The sequence below is a fragment of the Eptatretus burgeri genome, chromosome 1 (genome assembly GCF_056783735.1).
Source record: "Eptatretus burgeri isolate ZD-2024b chromosome 1, Ebu_testis_v1, whole genome shotgun sequence".
NCBI classification, from domain to species: Eukaryota; Metazoa; Chordata; class Myxini; order Myxiniformes; family Myxinidae; genus Eptatretus; species Eptatretus burgeri.
Genome location: NC_140961.1, coordinates 120,977,353 through 120,997,955, shown reverse-complemented (window position 1 = coordinate 120,997,955; position 20,603 = coordinate 120,977,353). Strand labels below are relative to the sequence as shown.

At 42.1% G+C, this 20,603-nt stretch overlaps 1 protein-coding gene across 10 annotated transcripts in view; it reads left to right on the top strand.

The window, feature by feature from the left end:
* LOC147035299 (adenylyl cyclase-associated protein 1-like) overlaps positions 1 to 20,284 on the top strand; it is a 129,536-nt gene extending 109,252 nt beyond the window's left edge. For all 10 annotated transcript variants that reach the window (XM_085896657.1, XM_085896642.1, XM_085896636.1 and 7 more), the window contains 6 exons: positions 7,785 to 7,941; positions 8,508 to 8,680; positions 10,174 to 10,297; positions 12,492 to 12,574; positions 18,627 to 18,767; positions 19,654 to 20,284. In XM_085896657.1, coding sequence (XP_085752783.1) covers positions 7,785 to 7,941; positions 8,508 to 8,680; positions 10,174 to 10,297; positions 12,492 to 12,574; positions 18,627 to 18,767; positions 19,654 to 19,737 — 762 coding nt within the window. In that variant the 3' untranslated portion in view covers positions 19,738 to 20,284. The remainder of the gene's footprint in view (positions 1 to 7,784; positions 7,942 to 8,507; positions 8,681 to 10,173; positions 10,298 to 12,491; positions 12,575 to 18,626; positions 18,768 to 19,653) is intronic.
* The last annotated feature ends 319 nt before the right edge of the window (positions 20,285 to 20,603 follow it).

Sequence of the window (20,603 nt, the reverse complement as noted above, 5' to 3'; positions counted from 1 at the left end):
TTCTGGAGTGTTGACAGATCCCAGGAGCACAGTGAGCCCCATAATTAGGAAATGGAAAGAATATGGAACGATACAGACTCTTCCAAGAGCTGGCCGTCTGACAAAACTGAGCAACTGGACAAGAAGGACCTTTTTAAGGAAGGTGACCAAGAACCCAATGACCACTCTGACAGAACTATAGAGTTCCTTGGCTGAGATGGGAGAACCTGCTGGAAGGACACCAGTCTCTGCAGAACTTCACAAATCGAGGCTTTATGGGAAAGTGGTGAGATGGAAGCCACTCCAGCAAAGAAGGCACATGACGACATGCCTGGAGTTTGCAAAAAGGCACGTGAAAGACTCTGAGACCATGAGGCAAAATAATCTGTGGTCTGGTGAGATGAAAATTGAACTCTTTTGCCTGAATGCAAAGTGCTATGTCTGGTGGAAACTGAGCAAAGCTCATCACCCATCTTGCACCATCCCTACCATGAAGCATGTTGGTGGCAGCATCATGCAATGGGGATGCTTTTCAGTGACAGGGACTGGGAGACTTGCAATGATAGAGAGGGGAACAATTAATGGAGCCAAGTACAAGGAAATCCTTGAGGAGAACCTGCTTCAGAGTGCAAAACAACTTAATCTGCAGTGAAGATTTATGTTCCAAAAGGACAATGACCCTAAGCATACAGCCAAAGCAACACTGTAATGGCTTCAGAACAAGAACATGAAAGTCCTTGAGTGGCCCAGCCAAAGCCTATTCTTGAATCCCATTGATAATCTTTGGAAAGACTTGAAGATTGCTGTTCATCAACACTCCCCATCCTACTTGACAGAGCTTGAGGCAATCTGCAAGGAAGAATGGGAGAAAATCCCCAAATCCAGATGTGCAAAGCTGATGCAGACAAACTCAGGAAGACTCGAAGCTGTAATCGCTGCAAATGCGCATCGACAAAGTATTCACTCAGGGGGTTGAATACTTATTGATGCAAGACGTTTCAGCTTTTAATTTTTATTCAATTTGTAAGAATGTCTAAAAACGTGTTTTCACTTTATCATTATGGGGTATTTTGTGTCGATTGATGACAATTTTTTGAAAAGTTAATCCATTTTTTAACTCAGGCTGTAACACAACAAAATGTGACAAAAGTCTGGTGGTGTGAATACTTTCTGAGGACACTGTATAATCTGTTGGTTGGAAAAAAATCGGACAGGCAATGGGATTCATCATTCATGCGTAAAGACTCATTTAAGCACTAAAAATAATTTCAGCCTAACTAGACGGCCTACATGGAGGCCCAGAAAGTTAAGACAGCTCATATTTGTTCATCTTTTGGGATGTAATAAGCAAATAATTCCTCAACGACATCGGGTTCCTCCAAATTTATTTCAGTTTAGTGTTAAACAACAGTGGCAACTCTTCAAAAAGGTAATCATATGTTGGATATATTTGACTGATTAGTTTGTGTTTATAATTTTGCAATAATTTTAACTTTTTTTGCAGACATAGTCGAGGCTCAAATGGATGAGCTAATACACTGAATGGATCAGGACACAACAGACAACAACAGTCCGCGAAACACTCAAAACATGACGCAAAGAGAACAGTCGAGATGCACAAAAAAGGAGCAGTAGAGAGAGGGGGTGACACACCAACAGCAGAGTTGAAGGCCAAGATAGAGGTAGTTTTTGACAATCAATGGGTGTGGGGAGGAATCTGGAGCAGAAGAAGATGCATGGGGTGGACAAGTACGTGTGCTCCATGAATCTTCCGGAAGGTGTGCGTCATTAAAACGTGACGATAACCTCTTTATACACCTCAACACAGAGTTTGTCCAAGGTGGAAAACCCCCTTTGGGAGGGGGCAAATGAAGTCATTCAGTTGTCATTCACCCTTCCTGAAAGTTCCTGCAGTACCATGTTGTTTACCCCATGTACCCCACCCCATCCCTCTCCCTTCCACAGTTTTCCTATTGTCTTTGTTCCCCACTATTTTGTGCTTCCCTCTCTTTCCCCTCTTGTCGCCTGCCTTGTTATATGTTTATGTGTATTAGCTCATACCCGAGCCTTGACTCGGGATACAAAAAAGTATTAAAAAGTGCAACCTCCATTGTGTGACCCTCAGTCCCCCTGGCAAGTTTGATTGAGATTGGATATGTAATGGCCGAATGTATCACAGTCAGACAAATAGACAGACACCAATTTTGGTATTTTTGTATAATTCACTTCCAAATCAGAGGACTAACTTCACATTGCTGTCAAAAATCCTCAGCTTAGTTTTGGTGTTGTACTTCTTTGATTTCCACATTTCCTTGAGTCTCATGAATGCACACCCTTGCTTGTTGTATCCTTGTTGTACATTTGTATCGACCCATCAAGTTATATTGTTGCGGAGCCGGGTATTGGCTGCGAGCACGACCGCTAGGTGGGGCAGAAGGGTCGACTCTACCAAACACCCGGAATCTAGATCGTACCTTTTGGAAAACTCCGACAGGTACGGGTTCCTTAACAGACAGGGAATCGCCAATAATTTGACCACGTGGGGTAGGGCTAATTGCAAAACTTCAATATACCTAATTACCCACGCGGTCAAAGCTACCAGGGAATTCACACCCTCGACGGCACTGGTCAAGTCAAGCCGTTAGCGTGCCCGACCCGTGCGCAACCCGGGCGGATGGTTGCCGAAGTCCCTTCGGTCCAAATATACATTTACAGTGGCAACAGCCTTTGTAATTCACTAACACGCGCCATGCTAAGCCAATGGAAGAAGCACAGAAACGGGCTGATACATTTTACAAATGCGGTATTTATTCACAGTAATTGGGGAAACGAGGGAAGCACGTAAGGGCAGAGTTATCACGACTAATAAAGAATGTAAATTTACACCCAAGCACTTAAAGAAGTCCTACTTAAAGACGGGCCCACAGACAGATGCACACCCAAAAGAAACGGACCCAAAATGGTCTTTATTATTCCTTCAGCTCGGAGGGAAGTCGAGCTGAGGGATGAGAAAGTGGCTGGCTACCTGCCGCAGCTCAATGTCCACACCTTCCCGGAGCACCAGTCGGCACAAACGGACCAAGGGCAGCCGACGCAGACCACGCCAGCGATGAGATGAGCCAAGAACCAGAGCACGCAGGCGACGAGATGAGCCGCAGAGAGCCAGAACACGCGCTCGTGAAGATGGGGCGCAGATTATTTCCTACCCGCTCGAGCAGATCCACCCGATTATTTTCTCCCATTCCTTTTTGTCGCTCTCGGGCGCGGTCCGCTCATCATGGCCTGCTCTCATTGGGTGGGAAACGACGCATTCCTTTATTTGGCACGCAGCTAAGCGAACCGGTTAATGACCATATTTGGGAATGGAATTCCATCCCCCAATGAATTCCAAACACACCCTCATACCAGCTAGCGCGTGGAGAATGCCGGGAACAGAGGGTTGTCGCTGTGAGAGCGAAGATGGCATTGTTGTTGTAGTTGTAGATGTAAAAATCCTAACTATCAAAATAACTTCACAGCGCATGTACATTCAATTACCCATTAAACAAGGGAAAGGGAGCTATCTATCCACATTTACTCATCAAAATAACTGAGCTCCAGGACCTGTATGTTGAGTGCTCATGGCTTCCAGATTCGTAGCAATAGTAATCCACATGGACCCCAGATATGTAAACTTGTCTCTCATTGGTTAATTGTTTCACTTAATGTTGCTGGTGGTGTGTGTGGCATGTATGTTCATGCTTTATGTTTTTGCTATGTTAATTTTAAACCCCATTCGCACCACATACTCCTGCAGCCTATTTATGTTGTCCTGCTCACCATGTGAGGACTGTGACAACAGGCAGATATCACCTGCAAAGCAGAGTTCCTCCAGCTCCCAGTTTTTCATTGCACAGCCTGAGAGCCACTGGTGGCCCCTGGTGGCCTAAAGTGTGACCCCTGACCTGCGGCCGATATATAATGCATAAATGTGAAAACACTCCATCGTAATCCGCCATACATGATATAAAATTTACCCAATGTTTTCAAATGAGTGTTCCAATGTGAAGCATAAAAGTAACATAATAACATCAGGATATTGTTGCAGGATACAAACAATTATGCTTGCAGCCCACTTAACCACAAGAAGAGTATGTGGATGCGGGGCCGAATAGCAGCCATTAAGGAGTCTTACAGGCGGTGTGGTGGCTCTCACACTGATGTCTTATTGGCAAAAGTGGTCCCTCTTCAAAACAATTGTGAAGATCATTGGTCTTAGCTATTCAAATTGATTCCTGCAAGGTATCCTGTTCCTTCTCTACTCAGTTTCTTTCCACAACACCCAGTCCAACATCATTAAAAACAGTAATGGAGACATCAAGCAACCTTGTCTGATCCCTATAATAACTGCAAATTCGGATGACAACTTATTGTTACAAATTACTCTGCATTTGTATCGATTTTTAGATACTCTTTGTCATCGACACAAATTTATCTGGTACTCCATACAGTCTCACAATCTTCCACATTTCCTCTATTCACAATGTTGAACACCTTTTCAATGTCAACGAAAGATGGGGAAACACTTGCAATCCATTCATTGAATTGTTCTGTTATTGCTCTTCGTGTGAATATCTGATCCCTACTTGCCCTGTTTCTCCGGAACCCAGGTTGTTCCTTTCTTATTGAACTGTCAATAACATTTTACATTATATTCAGCATTATCTTGCAAACTATTTTGCTGTCAATGCACAGTGGGGTCACTCCTCTATAGTTCCAACGTTCCATTACGTCCCCTTTCTTTGGTAGTTAGCTCCGCCACCGAAGGTGAGTGGAGGTTATGTTTTCACCCCTTTCTGCCTGTTTGTTTGTTACTTGCAAAAATCGAAGATTTTTCAAGTATATTGGTCAGTCGATTTTGTTGTTCTGTCTCTGTTTGTCTGTTTGTCTGTTTGTCTGTCTGTCAATCGCCTGCAGGTCACAATTTAAAAATGATCTTCATAAAACTTCACCAAGTTGTCGAGGAAGTCTCAACTGAGGAGCCTATTGATTTTGAGGTCAAAGGTCACAGGTCATCTTGAGGTCAAATTTCTAAGATCGTTATTTTTTCATCCGATCAACTGGAAAGTTGAACAGGATGAACCTCGTGTTGGCTTACCGGTTAGAGTGGTGGCTTGGGATCCTAGTCAGGATCCAAGGGTCTTGAGTTCAAGCCCTGTTGGCTGCTGAATTAACACCAGGGGGTTGACTCAGCCAGTCATCCTTCCGAGGTTGGCAAAATGAGTACCAGTGCAGCAGCCGAACACAAAGGGAAGGGTTATTCACGGATTTATTAAATACCTGGTTTTGGTGTGGTGCAGGCATGATGGGCCGAATGGCCTCCTGCACATAATTTCCTTGTAATCCTTGTATGATTTGCATATTGCATCACTGGATTGGGAAACTAACTATTTTTGAGATCAAAAGGTCAAAGGTCAAACTTCTAAATCTATTTCTATCTGAAAAATTGTCAATTTTCATCCGTTTGACTTTGTAATTAAACAGCAATTGTATAGTGCTTTATTGAATTTGGAAACCAACTATTTTTGTGGTCAAATGGTCAAAGGTCAACTCAAGGTCAAACTTCGAAAATCATCAATTTCAATCTGAAAAATAATCACTTTTCATCTGATTGATGTAAGCTTTGATTAACGTTGTCAATTTTAATGTTAATGTAATGGACAATTTGTATCCATGGCAACCTTTGAAGAGGGGGTGGATTTTGCAAGTATCGTGCTCTGCACGACGTCTTTTTCTTGTTCTGTTTGTCTGTTTGTCTGTTTTTTATTTTAATGTTTATCGCCTACAGGTCAAAATTTTACACCGATCTTCACGAAACTTCACCACATGGTAGAGTTTGTCATAAGCATGAAGCTTATTATTTTTGAGGTCAAAAGGTCAATGTAGGCCATAGGTTAACAAATTCCTCCAATTTCTAAAATCCTCAATTTTCATTTGATTGACAAGAAATCGATCAATCTGCCAATCAATTGAAGAGCATATATATTTCAGGTCACTGAATTCAACCACCAAATATTTTTGAGGTCAAATTTGTTTCATGGATTTTCCAAGTGTCGTGCTATGCATGACATCTTTCTTGTTTATTTGTTTGTTTGTGAACAAAATTACTCAGAAGGTTGTGGACGGATTTGGACGAAATTTGGTGGATTTTTGGTGGACGAAATTTGGTGGACGAAATGATTAGATTTTGGTGAAGACATGAATCCGGATCTGCATCCGAGAAATTTTGAAGTGATTTTTCACCATTGAGTGATAGAGCTAAAATGACATATAGCACAATATCTCAAAAAGTTGTGAACGGATTTAGATGAAACTTGGTGGATTAGTTGGTTAGGTGACACGACCAAACCGATTTGATTTTAGTTCAGGTGAAAATCCAGATCCGGCCTATCGGTGGGATACAAAACGTAAAGTAATCAGCCTTGTGGAAGTATGCACTCTACTGAGTGCCCTTGTAGTTTCTTTAAGTTTCTGTGATGATAGTGTTTTTCAGGAATGACTTTGCCCAATTAATACTACCTTTCTACCCCCATTAACCATACATAATCTTATATATTATTTCCGAGTTTGTGGTTTCGTGTCGCGCTATCTTCGACGTTGTTCTGCACTCGAGTAACGTGATATTCAGCTTACATTATCTCAAAGACCATATGAGGTGCATGGTACAAAAAAAGTAAATAAAATGGTTCTGAAACAGTGAAATCGTATTCCACTTACTGCATTAAAGTAAAATTACTACTGATACTCTGCATCAGTTCCTTTCTCAAACACACCAACCCCAACATGTCGTGCAGAGCGTGGGTTATGCTAGTCCTGTCTTATTTGCAAGTTATTGTGGTTCCTCTCCTCCTCTCTCCCTGTTTGTTCCTTCCTTTTCTTGTTGTGTCTGTCCACCAGTGGTTCCACTACACCATTGTCAGTTCATTACCTTTTTACCCTGCATCACCTTGCTCTTCCATGAGTCTAGATTCTAGATCTTGATTGGAAAAAAATGAAATATCTAAATTGCCCAGTGGTGGAACTTATTTTCTATCTAAAAGGTAATAATTATTTAGGGTGGGTCCACAGCCAGTGTAAGACATTCTCAATAGCCTCTGCATATCAAAAACCTCCCTGAAGGTGCTTTCTAATGAGGAAGTCGTTGACAGACCATCATCATCAGACAGTTCTGGCAAATAACTGAAAGATTTAACATTTTGTTGACCATAAATGTAATTGCTACGTCACTCGTCGCCATCTTTATTTTCACCGCATACAGTACATTGAATTAAAGGTGTTTATTCCCAAGGGGTTATTTACTCCACATGCATTAAAAGTGGTTATCCCCAACAATATTGACGAGCATGATTACTGCCATGAGAAACAAGGTGTGGTTAACATTTTGAGCATTTAGCCTTTCATCAGAGCAAAAGAAGAAACGTCAACCCCTCCTCATTTCTCACAGTGGTAGTCATACTGTGATCAACTTTTTGTCGATATAGTCCAGTATTTATCGTAAGTTAATAAAGCCTTGCCTATCTTGTCCACCAACACAGGCCGATACTATAGCCAGAACAGAGGCTAGTATTCTGTCATACACACGTGATTATGGGTATTCATGTACATTAACTCTTTAAAGATAAATCCCCTCAAAAATTAATAAATTACGTATATGACTTTTTTTTTTAATGAATAAGACTCCAAGTAAAATTTGCAAATGTCAATCAGATGCTTTCGTATGACCTTTCTTGTCTTCTCCCCACCCAACCTGCTAACCCAACTCTCAGGGCATTAAAATGGGACATTCATCTTCTGCATCCATTGGTCCTCCACCACCACCTCCTCCCCCTCCACCACCATCCATGCTTACTGAAAAGGCTGCACCTTCGAGAGACCATTCGGCACTTTTTGCTCAGATTAACCAGGGTGAAAATATCAGCCTGGGTAAGTCTAGGTAATTCTCGAGCTAGACGGTAAGGTGCCATTTTCATTTTGATTTTATTAGGAGCTATTTATGTATTCTTTTCGCAGACTGTAGGAAATTGGAAAAATTGAGAAAAGGAAAGGAATAGAGGAGCATAATGGAGAAATGTCATGCTCGGACTGTTCAGCAAGCTTCTCTGTGCATCTATGTTTGCATTCAGCCTCGATTTCTTAATCAGTACTGCTGTAAAGAATATATATCTATATGTTAATATGTATATATGTGATATATATATATATATATATATATATATATATATATATATATATATATATATATATATATATATATATATATATATATATATATATATATATATATATGACTGCTTGATACCATAATATGTAGGCTGCATTTTTTTCATTGATAATGACTTCCAGGGTAAGAACGATAGGCTGAAGTTTAACGAGCCCCACAAAGATAGAACTGGGAAAGGGTTTTCAACAGCAAGAGGTTAAGCTTACAACTACAGATTGTTTTCTGTTGTGTCATATAAACTTTGCACAATGCATTTATTGTTTTGTAGGTCTCAAACACGTGGCTGATGAGCAAAAGACACATAAGAACCCAGGAATACGTGGTCAGGGAGTCCGGCCCAGTGGAAGGTCGACTGGGACTACTTCAGGTACACCTCAATCTTTAGGCCCTGAGCACCCAAGACAACCTCTGCTCCTGCTGGAAGGAAAGAAGTGGCGTGTGGTGAGATATTTGTTGTTGTGGGATACAGCTTCCATTCCAGTTAATTTCCCTCCACGACACAAAAATCGTCGAAGCAGAAGTTAACATCATGCTTTATTTAGTTTGCAAAATGTTTGATTTGAATTTACATTCTTGTAAATTTTATGTTTGGATTTTGCATCATGATTGCATGCCTGCAGTTTAAATAGGCAATTCAGTTTGGCAATCTGGCAATAATATGATTGAAGATTCTGAGTGTGTGCCGAGTGTTGGCTTAATGGTTAGGGTGGTGGGCTTGGGATCCTTGGATCCTTAGTTCAAATCCTGCTTGGCTGTTCAATTAATACCAGGTGGGGTTGACTCTGCCTGTCATCCTTCTGAGGTCAGCAAAATGAGTGCCAGTTTGCTGGTATCCTGTGTTGGAGTGGTGACCTGTCCAGGATTGTGCCCAATAGCCGAGGAGACTGCTTTGGCAGCACCATTGCTCTGCACAAAGTATGGTCCCAATGGATGGATTATATGAGTGCTGGTCATCATCATCTCATTGACATTTCAATCCAGTAGCAGCAGATTTTGGGCATAGTTGGGCTCCTGGTGGCAGATTTGATTTTGGCTCTGTGTGTGGGGGGCAAACTTTGGCTCAAGGCAGATTTTGCCTTCAGTGTTAGATTTTGGGCCCCATGAGAAGAGTTTTTTCCGGGGGCAGATTTAGGCGCTGGGGGACGATTTTGGCTCAGGTGGCAGATTTTGTGTCTGTGGGTAGAATTTGGCTCCAGGTGCATATTTTGGCTCCAGGCACAGATTTTGGCTCCAGGAGCATATCTTGGCTCTGGGGACGGATTTTGGCTTAGGGGCAGGTTTTGCTCAGGGGGAGAGACTTTGGCTCTGGTGAGTCGATTTTGGCTTGGGTGGGGAGAGATTCTGGCTGTGGGGGCAGATTTCATCTCCAGGGAGAGATTTTTGGCTCAGGGGCTAGATTTGTCCTCCAGAGGCAGTTTTGGCTAAGGGGGCAGGTTTTGGCTCTGGGGGTGGGGTGAGTGGTGCAGGTTTTCTTTTTGGAAGCAGATTTTGGCTCCAATACCGGATTTTGGCTCGAGGCAAATTTTGTCTCCTTGCATTACGATGAAGTTCAGCTCTAGCAGAATCAGATTTGGATTCTTGCGGTAGGCTCTGGATTTTTATTTGACAAGCAAGTGCAATGGATTTAGACTGCTGGCCTCCAGAATTTTATTGGGCACTTAATGAGGAGCAAAGGATTAATGGTGAGAAGGTTGAGTGTGGCTCAGTGTTGAATAACAAAAACCAAAGGTTTTTGGACTGATTGTGTGACACCTACATTGTGTGCTTCAAGCAACGATCATAGATTGCACTGTTGTTGGTCATTCTTTGCTGTTATTCTGTCGGATGTGTTTCAATATGACTCGTGAGTTTAAAGTTGTGCAATGTTTTATTGCAGTCGCTTCACAGATGTAACAAATCAATGATGAATGATGATCTTTATTTTTTTCTATCAGGAATACCAGGATGGCTCTCCTGAGTTGCTTATTGAAGACACCACTTTAGCCCAGGTGGTGTACATATTCCAGTGTTCTCAAAGCACTTTACAGATCAAGGGAAAAGTGAACTCCATTGTCATCGGTAAGCTGAGAAGTCAACTGACCTTTTTTTCTGGTTTAATCGGTGTCTTCCCCCCCCCCCACTCCCCCTTAATGTATCATCTCACTTATTTATTAACATTGAAAAATATTTGAAATAACATGCCAAAGGCAATTAAAAGTTTCATCAAAACATTGATTTCAATGGAGACGAGCAATGCTTATTGTACGTTGGTCTTTCACCATTTTTACACCGAAGCCATGCGTTAGTAATACTATGTAAAGAGCCACAATTTTTGTTGATTAGGAGCATGAATTTTTATAAGAAGCTATTTGATATACTGGAAACAGATAGGGAAACAGGTTTGAGTATCTGGGGGGGGAGGGGACAGGGACTGGGGATGGTAATTTGGTGGCAGAGGTGCGGAGGAGGATTCAGGTGGGTGTGAATGTGTGGAGGAGGGTGGAGGGAGTAATGGCAGACAGAACAAAATCAAGAAAATTGAATGGGAAGGTTCTGATGTCATGTGCAACGTCGGCCTACCTTTACAGTCTGGAGACGGTGACACTGACGGAGAGACGACAATAGAAGCTGCACATTTGCGAGAACAACTGGGTCAGGAGGATCGCGGGAGTGAAGAGGGTGGATGGAAGAAGAATAGATAAACTGAGGGAGGAGATTGGTGTGCAGATGAGCTTGATGGGGAGATTGGTGAAATGCTAGCTGAGATTGGCTGGACACTGAATGTGGATGGGGGAAGAGGGAATGGTAAAGAGAGTGAGATGGCAGGAAAAGAGGTAGCCCGCGGTTGAGATGGGAGGATTGTGTGAGGAGGGATATCAGTAAGCGGGAGGGGGTGGGGCTGATTGGCTGAGGATAGAGGGAAGTAGGGCAGAAGCTTGGTGCCATTGGAGCTCACCCCTTATAAAGGAAGAGGATGGGAATAATAATAAGAAGAAGAAGAAGAAAGAGGAACATGGACTAACTTTGTCAAGGTACTTTTGGCTCAGGAGGTCATAATGAGTCAAATGCCCCTTTCCACACCACAGAATCTGATGCTAGTTTTATCGCAATATGACACAACTGCAGCGTGCAATTATTTTTAGCATGTCAATCCATGCTGCCGTCTTTCTACTCCGAAGAATAGGGCAATGTTGTGCAAACCTTGGAAATACACTAGTTTAACGACCCTCACAGCTCCCATAGCTCCCACCTCCTAATGTGTTTAATTGTAAATGTCATCATTTAAACTTACCCTGTAAATTCACAAGCCCCAGATATGTCCTTCCCACGGGTGTTTAGAAACTTCTAATCCAGGTACACAGTCCATTCACTGGTAGTGATCCGTCGGGGGTTTTGTTCAGCACACGCCCATCCACTCGGGCCTTGCACCAGCTCAGATGGTCGGGAGTTTGCAGTACGAGCAGCTTTCCCGTTTGACGAGCTGATAAATTTCCCCAACTTTTTCGTTGTGCAGAGGCAAAGCCCTTTCTCTAAAGTACTTTTCCAAGTAGTCTCAGGTTATTCTAGAACCTTTGTGAGCCATTTTAAGTAACAATCGTTATCTCCCACACACGATATACTTTATGATGCCCTGAATGCCGCCGTTTCCTGGGGTTTCTGTGCATGAATTGCCAAGCATTCTGGGGCGGAATACGTCATTTCAAAATTGACGTATTACCTGTTTGCCATTGAGATACCCGACGTCAATCACATGACTTTTGACAAGAAAATCCACAACACATCATAATAATGCACGTGCTTTGAATGCAGATTGTTCTTATGGGTGGAAGTGATGCACTTTACTCTGCTACATTTTCCCAATCATGTCCGTTACCGTTGCACAATACTGTTCTGGCCAGTGTGAACAAACAGAGTGAGACTATTATGCCCGATGCACCTTTCATGAGGGTGTACATACTTTTGTGGAGTGTGGGAACGGTAGTCGTGGTGTGGTCGAGATTTAGTCATATGAGCAGCTCCTTTGGCACAACATGGGTCCCCACTGGGCCATTTCTTTCAGCGTTGTTTACCCTTCGGTTTGTTCAAGCATTCCTTGCTCCAATGTCGATATATTTCTCAATGAATATATATCGACTGAATCTCAAACTCTGCTTCGTGCGAACACTGTCTTATAGACTTGATAATCCTCAATGCTTTCTACGGCCGTTCGATAAGATCGCTAATGAGACAAATATTGTGCAGATCACTTGTTGAAACATTACCATTTATGCAGATAACTGTGCAAAGTTTGCCCTGGTGTTTGAGAGCGTTGTGGGAATGGTGGAGGTGATTAACAGCAGGAATATACAGGTGCAGGTAAGGACAATGAAGGTGTAATTCATAATGGGATTTGCTTGATGTGCACCCCGCGTCAACATAATTGTGTTATCCTCACCCGAAGGGACAGCAGAGGGAAGTGTGTGTGTGTGTGTGTGTGTGTGTCTGTGTATGTAAGCGTGTAATTGTGTTGTCCGTGAGTCCGCACGGAGACTAACTTTTTCAATTTTTGCCCCCCCAAACTGCCTTAACAACAATTCGACAAAGTTGCCTTTTGCAACAATAACATTTTACGAGGGGCAGTCAATAAGTAACCTTAAAATGACGATATATATATATATATATATATATATATATATATATATATATATTCGAGAATGTAATACGTGTAGTTGTTAGATGACATATGTATATCAATGCGTAAGAGTCATGTTTTGCCTGTTTTAGATCTGGCAACATTGATCGTATGACGGCAGTAGAGCACTTCCAAGATGGCGGCTCCCTGAGAAGCATGCACAAAGGAGGAGCAACGTTCTGTCATCCGTTTCTTGGGAAGTGAGGGTGTGAATCCCAGCGAAACCCATCGCAGAATGAAATTGCAATATGGTGACGCGTTTTCATCACTGCAGCGGGTGTACGACTGGGACAGGAAGTTTTAAAGCGGAGTTCTTTCATTTTGGGTGTGAGTTGTGTTGGCACCCGCCTTGCAGACACTTTGTGGAACCCCAGTATGTTGTGAATAATATGTTGTGCTGAAGCATGACTAATGTTCAATTCGGAGACCACTTCTTCCAGTGTAATGCGACAGTTTTCACTTGGCACATGCTCAACTCCTGCAACCATTTGTGGTGTGTCGGCTGTGTGATAGCGAGCAGCGTCTGCCAAACTGGACACTCCATTTTTAAACTTCCTGTCCCAGTCATACACCTGTTGCAGTGATAAACATGCATCACCATATTGCGTCTTCATTCTGCGATGGATTTCATTGGGAATCACACCCTCACTTCCCAAGAAACGGATGACAGAACGTTGCTTCTCCCTGGTGCATGCTTCCAACAGAGCTGCAATCTTGGAACTGTTCTACTGATGTCATACGCTCAATGTTGCCACATCTAAAACAGGTAAAACATGAGTCTTACCCATAGATATAACATATGTCATCTACATCTACACGCATTACATTCTTGAATTTATATCGACATTTTAAGGCTACTTATTGATTGCCCCTCGTACATCTAATTTAACCGTAAGTTGATAGTTTTTTTCAACCTTGAATGAGGATTATGTCGAAGTTGTATCCATGGCCGTTCCTGAGTATGCGTTTTTCTAAAGTCCCTGAAGTTTGGTTTGAATTCCAATGTAAGGTATACAGGTTCGATAATCCCATGCTCGTCGCCCATTGTCATGATTCTACGTCAACACCAACATTTTAACGTCCACTTTGATTATAATTGGTTAATTTTACATCTTGAATGTCCAGAACTTATCCAAGTCAGAGATACTGCAAATTATATCGTACATTAAAAGGTGCCCAAAAAGTTATGTCACACACAATACCGATTTTCAATCAAAGAGCATTATAAAATTTACACTTAAAATAGCATGCTGAATTATAAAAAGGTTTCTAATCGAATGTTATTTTTAATCTTCAATATGTCGAATGGGCTTGCTTTGACAAAACAAATTGGAGAACGACTGTCCTCAGGGATTCCTCTTCCATGAAGTACACCCCTTCACGAACTGCTGTATGTCAGTGAGTGACTGAGTGTGCCCTGGTTCTTAGATCTACTGTAATATATATATATATATATATATATATATATATATATATATATATATATATATATATATATATATATATATATATATATGTACCCGGTTGAAGCTCTGCTTTGTTAACTCCTCTGTCTTGTTACCCTTGCCTGAGGATATTGCATTTGGGTCCGTTTGCTTGTTTGTCAGTATGTACAATTGCAATGTGAGGATGTACAATTATAATGCGAGTACGTCGACAAAGTACAGAGTATGAGAACATACCACTATCTCGAAAGTATGAAACATTACGTCAACGTATAAAATACATACCATTGCACCGTGAATATAAAATTCATATCACGAAAATTGAAAAGGTCTTTTTGTCCGTTGTATGAAAATATACGTCGTCAATGAATGGTTTACACACCACACAAACACACCACGATACAAAAATCACACAGACACCACACGACGTCCTGGCAAGGGTCTGCAATCTCTGGTTGCTCTGTCTAGTTACCTCCACCGGCAGAGGTGGATGGCCAGGTTCTGATTTCACCCCTCTCTGTTTTTCTGTTTGACTGTCTGTCTGTCTGTTTGTGAGCAAGATATCTCAAAAAGCTACGGACAGATTCGAACTAAACTTGGTGAACAGGTTGGGTGTGGGACAAGGACAAATTGATGAGATTTTGGTGAAGATCCAAATCCCGGTCCGATGATATAATTTTTTGGGTGTTTCTTTACCATCGAGATGTGGCCAAAAACGATATAGAGCACAATATCTCTAAATGTTGTGGATGCTTTTAAACAAAACTTGGCGAATGAGTTGGGTAGGCGCTGATTCGATTTTGGTTAAGATTCAGATGCAGTTCTGGCCTGTCAGTGGGCGACAAAATGTAAACTGTTCAGCCTGGCGGAAGTATGCACTCTACCGAGTGCCGTTATAGTTTTGTTTTCAATGGTATTGAAAGAGGATGGTGAAAGCTTTAAAGACTGATGATTTAACCTTAACATTAGTCGTGAAGAACCCATCTTCATGGATGGGATAATTCCCACAGGAATACAAGCAGGTTCATTCCCCCAGAGTTGTCATATTTTAGTTTGACTAGTAATACCCCCTCCTACCGAGTGCAGCCATTTGGGGTGCTACCTCCACCCTGAACCCCCAACACTATGAATTTTTTGTACCTCCTGCTCCATACAACCCCCTTGCACTCCCTGAGTATAACCACCAGTGTTATATTCATTCCATCACACACAATTCAGGAGTGCATAGAAGTCAAGCATAGAATTTCCCAAATAGTATGACCATCAAATAAGCTTTGCTTAGGGCTGGCAGGATGGCTTAGAGGTTCACACTCACTTCTAAGCTGTTTAGATTTGCAATTAGGTTGGCAATGCCTTTTTTGTATACATGTTGAGTCTCGTGGAAGAGCTAGTACACTGAACATATCAGGTCGTGCCAGACGAAAAACAGGATGCAAAATTTGAAGCTGGAGGGATTGGTTGGGGTTAACGGGGGAAGAAAAGATCATGGTTTTGGATTGGGCGTGATCCATGGTGTCAAGCTGAGGTCTCGCCCCCCCCCCCCTCTGCTGTGTCTGTGATATGTCCCCACCATATTTCCACAGGGCACTCAATGTCTGCCAACATCCCCCTTCTGGTAAAATTACCAAAATCAAGAATCACTGCTCACCTTCACTCTCTCATTCCTCTTTTTTCCTCATGTTTGGAATAAACTCCCTCAATCTGTTTAATCCCATTCCTCCCTCCAGGCCTTCAAAACAGCTGTTCAGCACCACCTCTTATAATCCCCCATCCAAATCCTCGATCTTTTCTACCCCCGTTAATCCACCCCAAACCCACCTTCAAATTCCCTGTTTTCCTTCCTGAAAGTCCCTGTAATGTCCATCTTGTATTCCCCATGTTCCCTGCCCCATCCCTCTCCCTTCCACAGATCTCCTAATGTCTCTGTTCCCCACTGCTTTGTCCTTCCCACTCCCACCCCTCTTGTCCCATGCCCCCCCCTTTGTTGTGCGTTGTGTGTAAGCTCTCATATGAGCCTCGACAAGGTTTAAGAAAAAGAAAAAAAATCTGAGATGGTTGTGAACAGCTGTGTTGAAGACTTGCAGTGAATGAGATTGAAGAGGATGTGCAAGTTGATTCCATATGTAGGGAAAAAAAACATAGGAACAAATGAGTGGAGGTGAGCAGTTATCCTAAATTTAGATAGTTTCACCAGAATGGGGTTGAGGGTGGACCATGTGAGCCCTGCATAAATCTAGGTGGGGGGGGGGAGCACAGAAAGACCAGAGAGTGCAAAACCAAAAAGGAGGTGGTAGAAGACAGAGAGACCACCGACCTGTCTGATGGCGAAGTGAAAGACCCATCAACTCAGATTCATCATGGGATATTCCAATAATATTGAAAGCCTTGATTTCCATGGCCTCAAGCTGAGCAACATGTGAGCAAGAGGGGGGAGCAGTACTCCATCAAGCTGTGGATAAAGGCCTTGTCGTTGAACAGGAGTTCAGGTGTGCTTACGGAGGACTTTCTTCGATGGGGGATGCCCAGTTGTCGGCTGGCTTTGGAGGCCAACTTTGAAATGTGGTTTGCCCAAGAAAGATCAGGGCTGATAGACCTAGGAGTTTGAATGACTGAACTTCCTCACGAGGATTGTTAAGAAAGTAGATAGGAGGGTTTGCCAGATGGTCCTTTCGGAGAGAGATAGTGAGAGTGTGCGAGTTGTCAGGATTGAAAAATATTCCAAGTGTTTGACCAGTTTGTGATTTTTTTTTCAAAGTCTGAAAATAGGGAATAGTCTGTGGCCTGTCTGTCTGAAGGATAACAGATGTCATGGCAGAGGATGGCGTCATCAGAAAATGGAGAAAGAGGATTTCCCTATGAGTGAGAGGGATCATTGATGAAGATCAGGAATATGACTGGGCCCAGAACTTTGCCTTGGGGCATTCCAGCCATGATATGGAGGAGATTTAAGGATACACCTGGTGTTGGCTTAATGGTTAGGGTGGCGGGCTTGGGATCCCAGGATCCTGAGTTCAAATCCCACTCGGCTGTTGAATTAATACCAGGTGGGGGTTATTCTGCCTGTCATCCTTCTGAGGATGATAATTAGTGCCAGCATGCTTGGTATACTGTTTTGGAATGGCAACCCATCCAGGATTGTGCCCAATAGCCACGGAGACTGCTTAGGCAGCACCAACACTCTGCACAGAGTTTGGTCCCGATGGATGGATGGATTGAAGGATTCATTGAGCGCCACAAAATGGTGAATTGTTTTCAATACAATTGTACAATGAGCTCAAGTACCTTGGAAAATACCCTTGATACCAAGTACCATACCCTTGGTTTGAATCTCAACCCAGCTATAAACTGTCATCCCGGTGTTTCACAGGCAGGGTGATTCACCACTGTGTGTTCCGTCCCTCGGATGGACATTAAACTGGGCTTCCCAGACTCCCCCACTCGGTCTGCCGGTATTAGTTGGTGGATTAAAGATGCCACAGTTTCCTTCATGAAGAATAGGCGAGCTATCGCCGGGCCCTTGATAAATTCCAAATTATTGCTCTAACCTACTGAGGGCATCACGGCACAGCCATGTCCTCAGCCAATCAGGCTACCCCATAGCCTTGTGCGGCATATGATAGAAGAAGAAGCTGTCCTTTTGAATGCGTTAATTTCCCCATTTTATAATGTCTGTGGTGTATTTTTTTATACGCCCGATATATATATATATATATATATATATATATATATATATATATATATATATATATATATATATATATATATATACATATATATATAGGTGTATTATGTGATACCAGTTGTCCGTCCGTCCGTCTGTCCGTCCGTCCGTCCATCCGTCCGTTCCTGTCCACACTCTAACTCCCAAAGTTTTCAACTTTCACGTTTCATATTTGGTACATAGGTACAGACTGTGGAGATGGTGTGTGGCGACATACGTTCGTCATCTAAAGTGGTTGCCATGGCAACCAGGATGCTGTATTCCATGTAGTAGCACAATTCTGTATATACCTTCTTGTTCTGGCGTATATTGTGCTCACTTGTTATGACTTGTAATGCCGACTCCCATCATTAAATTATACTCATTTACATAGGGAGAACTTGTGTGCTCCCCCACCCTGAACCCCTGGGACTGGGACAAACACACAAACAAACAAACACACAACCAGAAAACAACCAAACTCGCCAAAAAAATTGATGCTTCTTGTGTTATAGTATGATTAAATGATAAAATGTTTCGATATTGACTGGAAAACCTACTTGCCACTTCCCTACACCGGCTCCTTGACAGGTCACAGGCAAAGTACCAACAATTTCTGTAAACAAGACCGATGGCTTCCAACTGTTCTTGAGCTCGGAGTCTCTTGACTGCGAGATCATTAGTGCGAAATCTTCAGAAATGAACGTTGTGGTTCCTCAGGATGATGATTTTGTGAGTCTTTCTCTTGCTCTTGTTGTGACTTCCCATCATTCTTTTTTCTTTTCCCATCATTTTCTTTTCCCATTCCCATCATTCTTTTTGAAGATTTTATCGAAACTACAAAAGGACTTCTCCTGCTATTAGTTTGTTTCTGTGTCTGAGTATAATGATTTGAGTCATATCTTTGTTCTTGTTTTTACTTTTATTTTGTTTAACCTCCTTGTGCAATTGGACGCGTCGGGGATAGAGTGAGGAACTGTTTGTTGAGGAATTTGTATCTTTGCCATTTTGTGCACGTTCAAATATTCAACAGTGACTGGTCTTAGCCTTGTCATTGTTTTTTCTGAATTGGTCAACCCATCATGCATGTAAAACCAGGGGGGGGGGGAGGAGGGGTGGGGAATGAAATGAAAAAAATTAAATCCAGAAAGAGGCAAGGAATGAGATTGTGAGGTTAGTCTCAAGAATGGAAAGGGGGTTGGAATGAAAAGAAAAGGAGGGAAGGGGCATGTGCAGAATGAAAAAGGGTCAGGGGTCAAAAGTTGCTCCACCCAAAAGGCAATGCTGCTCATAAGTGAATTGTTTTCAGTGCAATTGAGCAGTGAGCTCAACTACCTTGGACCAACTACAGCCAAATATATATATATATATATATATATATATATATATATATATATATATATATATATATATATATATATATATATATCTGGACAAGATTTCATTCAAAGGTAACATGCAACTGTCACAAGCAATAGAAAGTCACGAGTAATACGATTTTTACTCCTGCGTGGACTCGTAGCAGTTTGGGACTGGAAGTTGTAAGATGATGTAGTTGCGAGATTTTATTTAAATATTTAAGTGAAATCAAATTGATCCGTCATGCTGTCTTTCGCAGCGTGAATTCCCTGTTCCTGAGCAGTTCAAGACCATTTGGAACGGACACAAGCTTATCTCTGAGGCAACAGAGATTGCGGGCTAACAAACTTCGAGTTTAAGCCAAATGTCACTGAGCTTTTCACATTGTGATAACATTATCAGCATAACCTCATGGTATTGTTTTTGTTATATTTCTCATTCATAGTACAACTTGATTTGTAACAGTTTTGTTCATTGAAACCACCAATAAAAGTTATAGTTGAAAGCATTAGGTTTCGATATTTGATAACACCGATATTTGCACAAGTAATTGCACGTGACTCTTACAAGCTTTAGCTGTTTTGGTGTGATGTCAATCCTCACCTGTCCTTTGCATGAGTCATTACAATTCTCTGGTTAGGTTCATGATTACCTTATCAGGATGGTGCATGCAATGAAGGAAACTTCCGCCAGTAGAACATCATCTGTTAAAATGAAATCCAGATTTTATTTCCTGCCATAAGGACTCTTCTTATGTGAAGTGTGATGATGTCCCAGACTAGGCAACACGTGAACTTGAATGATTAGCTGTTCGTAGTCTTTTGCTGTTCATCAGTGAGATCCAAAAATGTAACCTGTAGATTACATTAAATTAAAGGAGGCTGATTCAGGAGCAGTGGCAGTGTTCGTCATTTGGAGACCCCATGCAAAACACAATAGTGGCCTAGTGGGGGCCTCTGTGATCTTACTACAATATACAATTTGGTGTCTGTCTGCCTGTCTGTCTCTGCATGTCTCTGGCTGATACATTCGGTAGTTAATGATATGATCCAATCTCAATCAAACTTGCCAGGGGACTCATTGTGTCATCAAATAAAGGTTGTAGCTACTCCCCTCCTCACCCCTCCCCCCCACCACCTCCAGTTCAGAAGATTATGCCAATGCACATTCTCCGCCACTTCTTGTGTAACGAAAATGAAGTTAATTTTG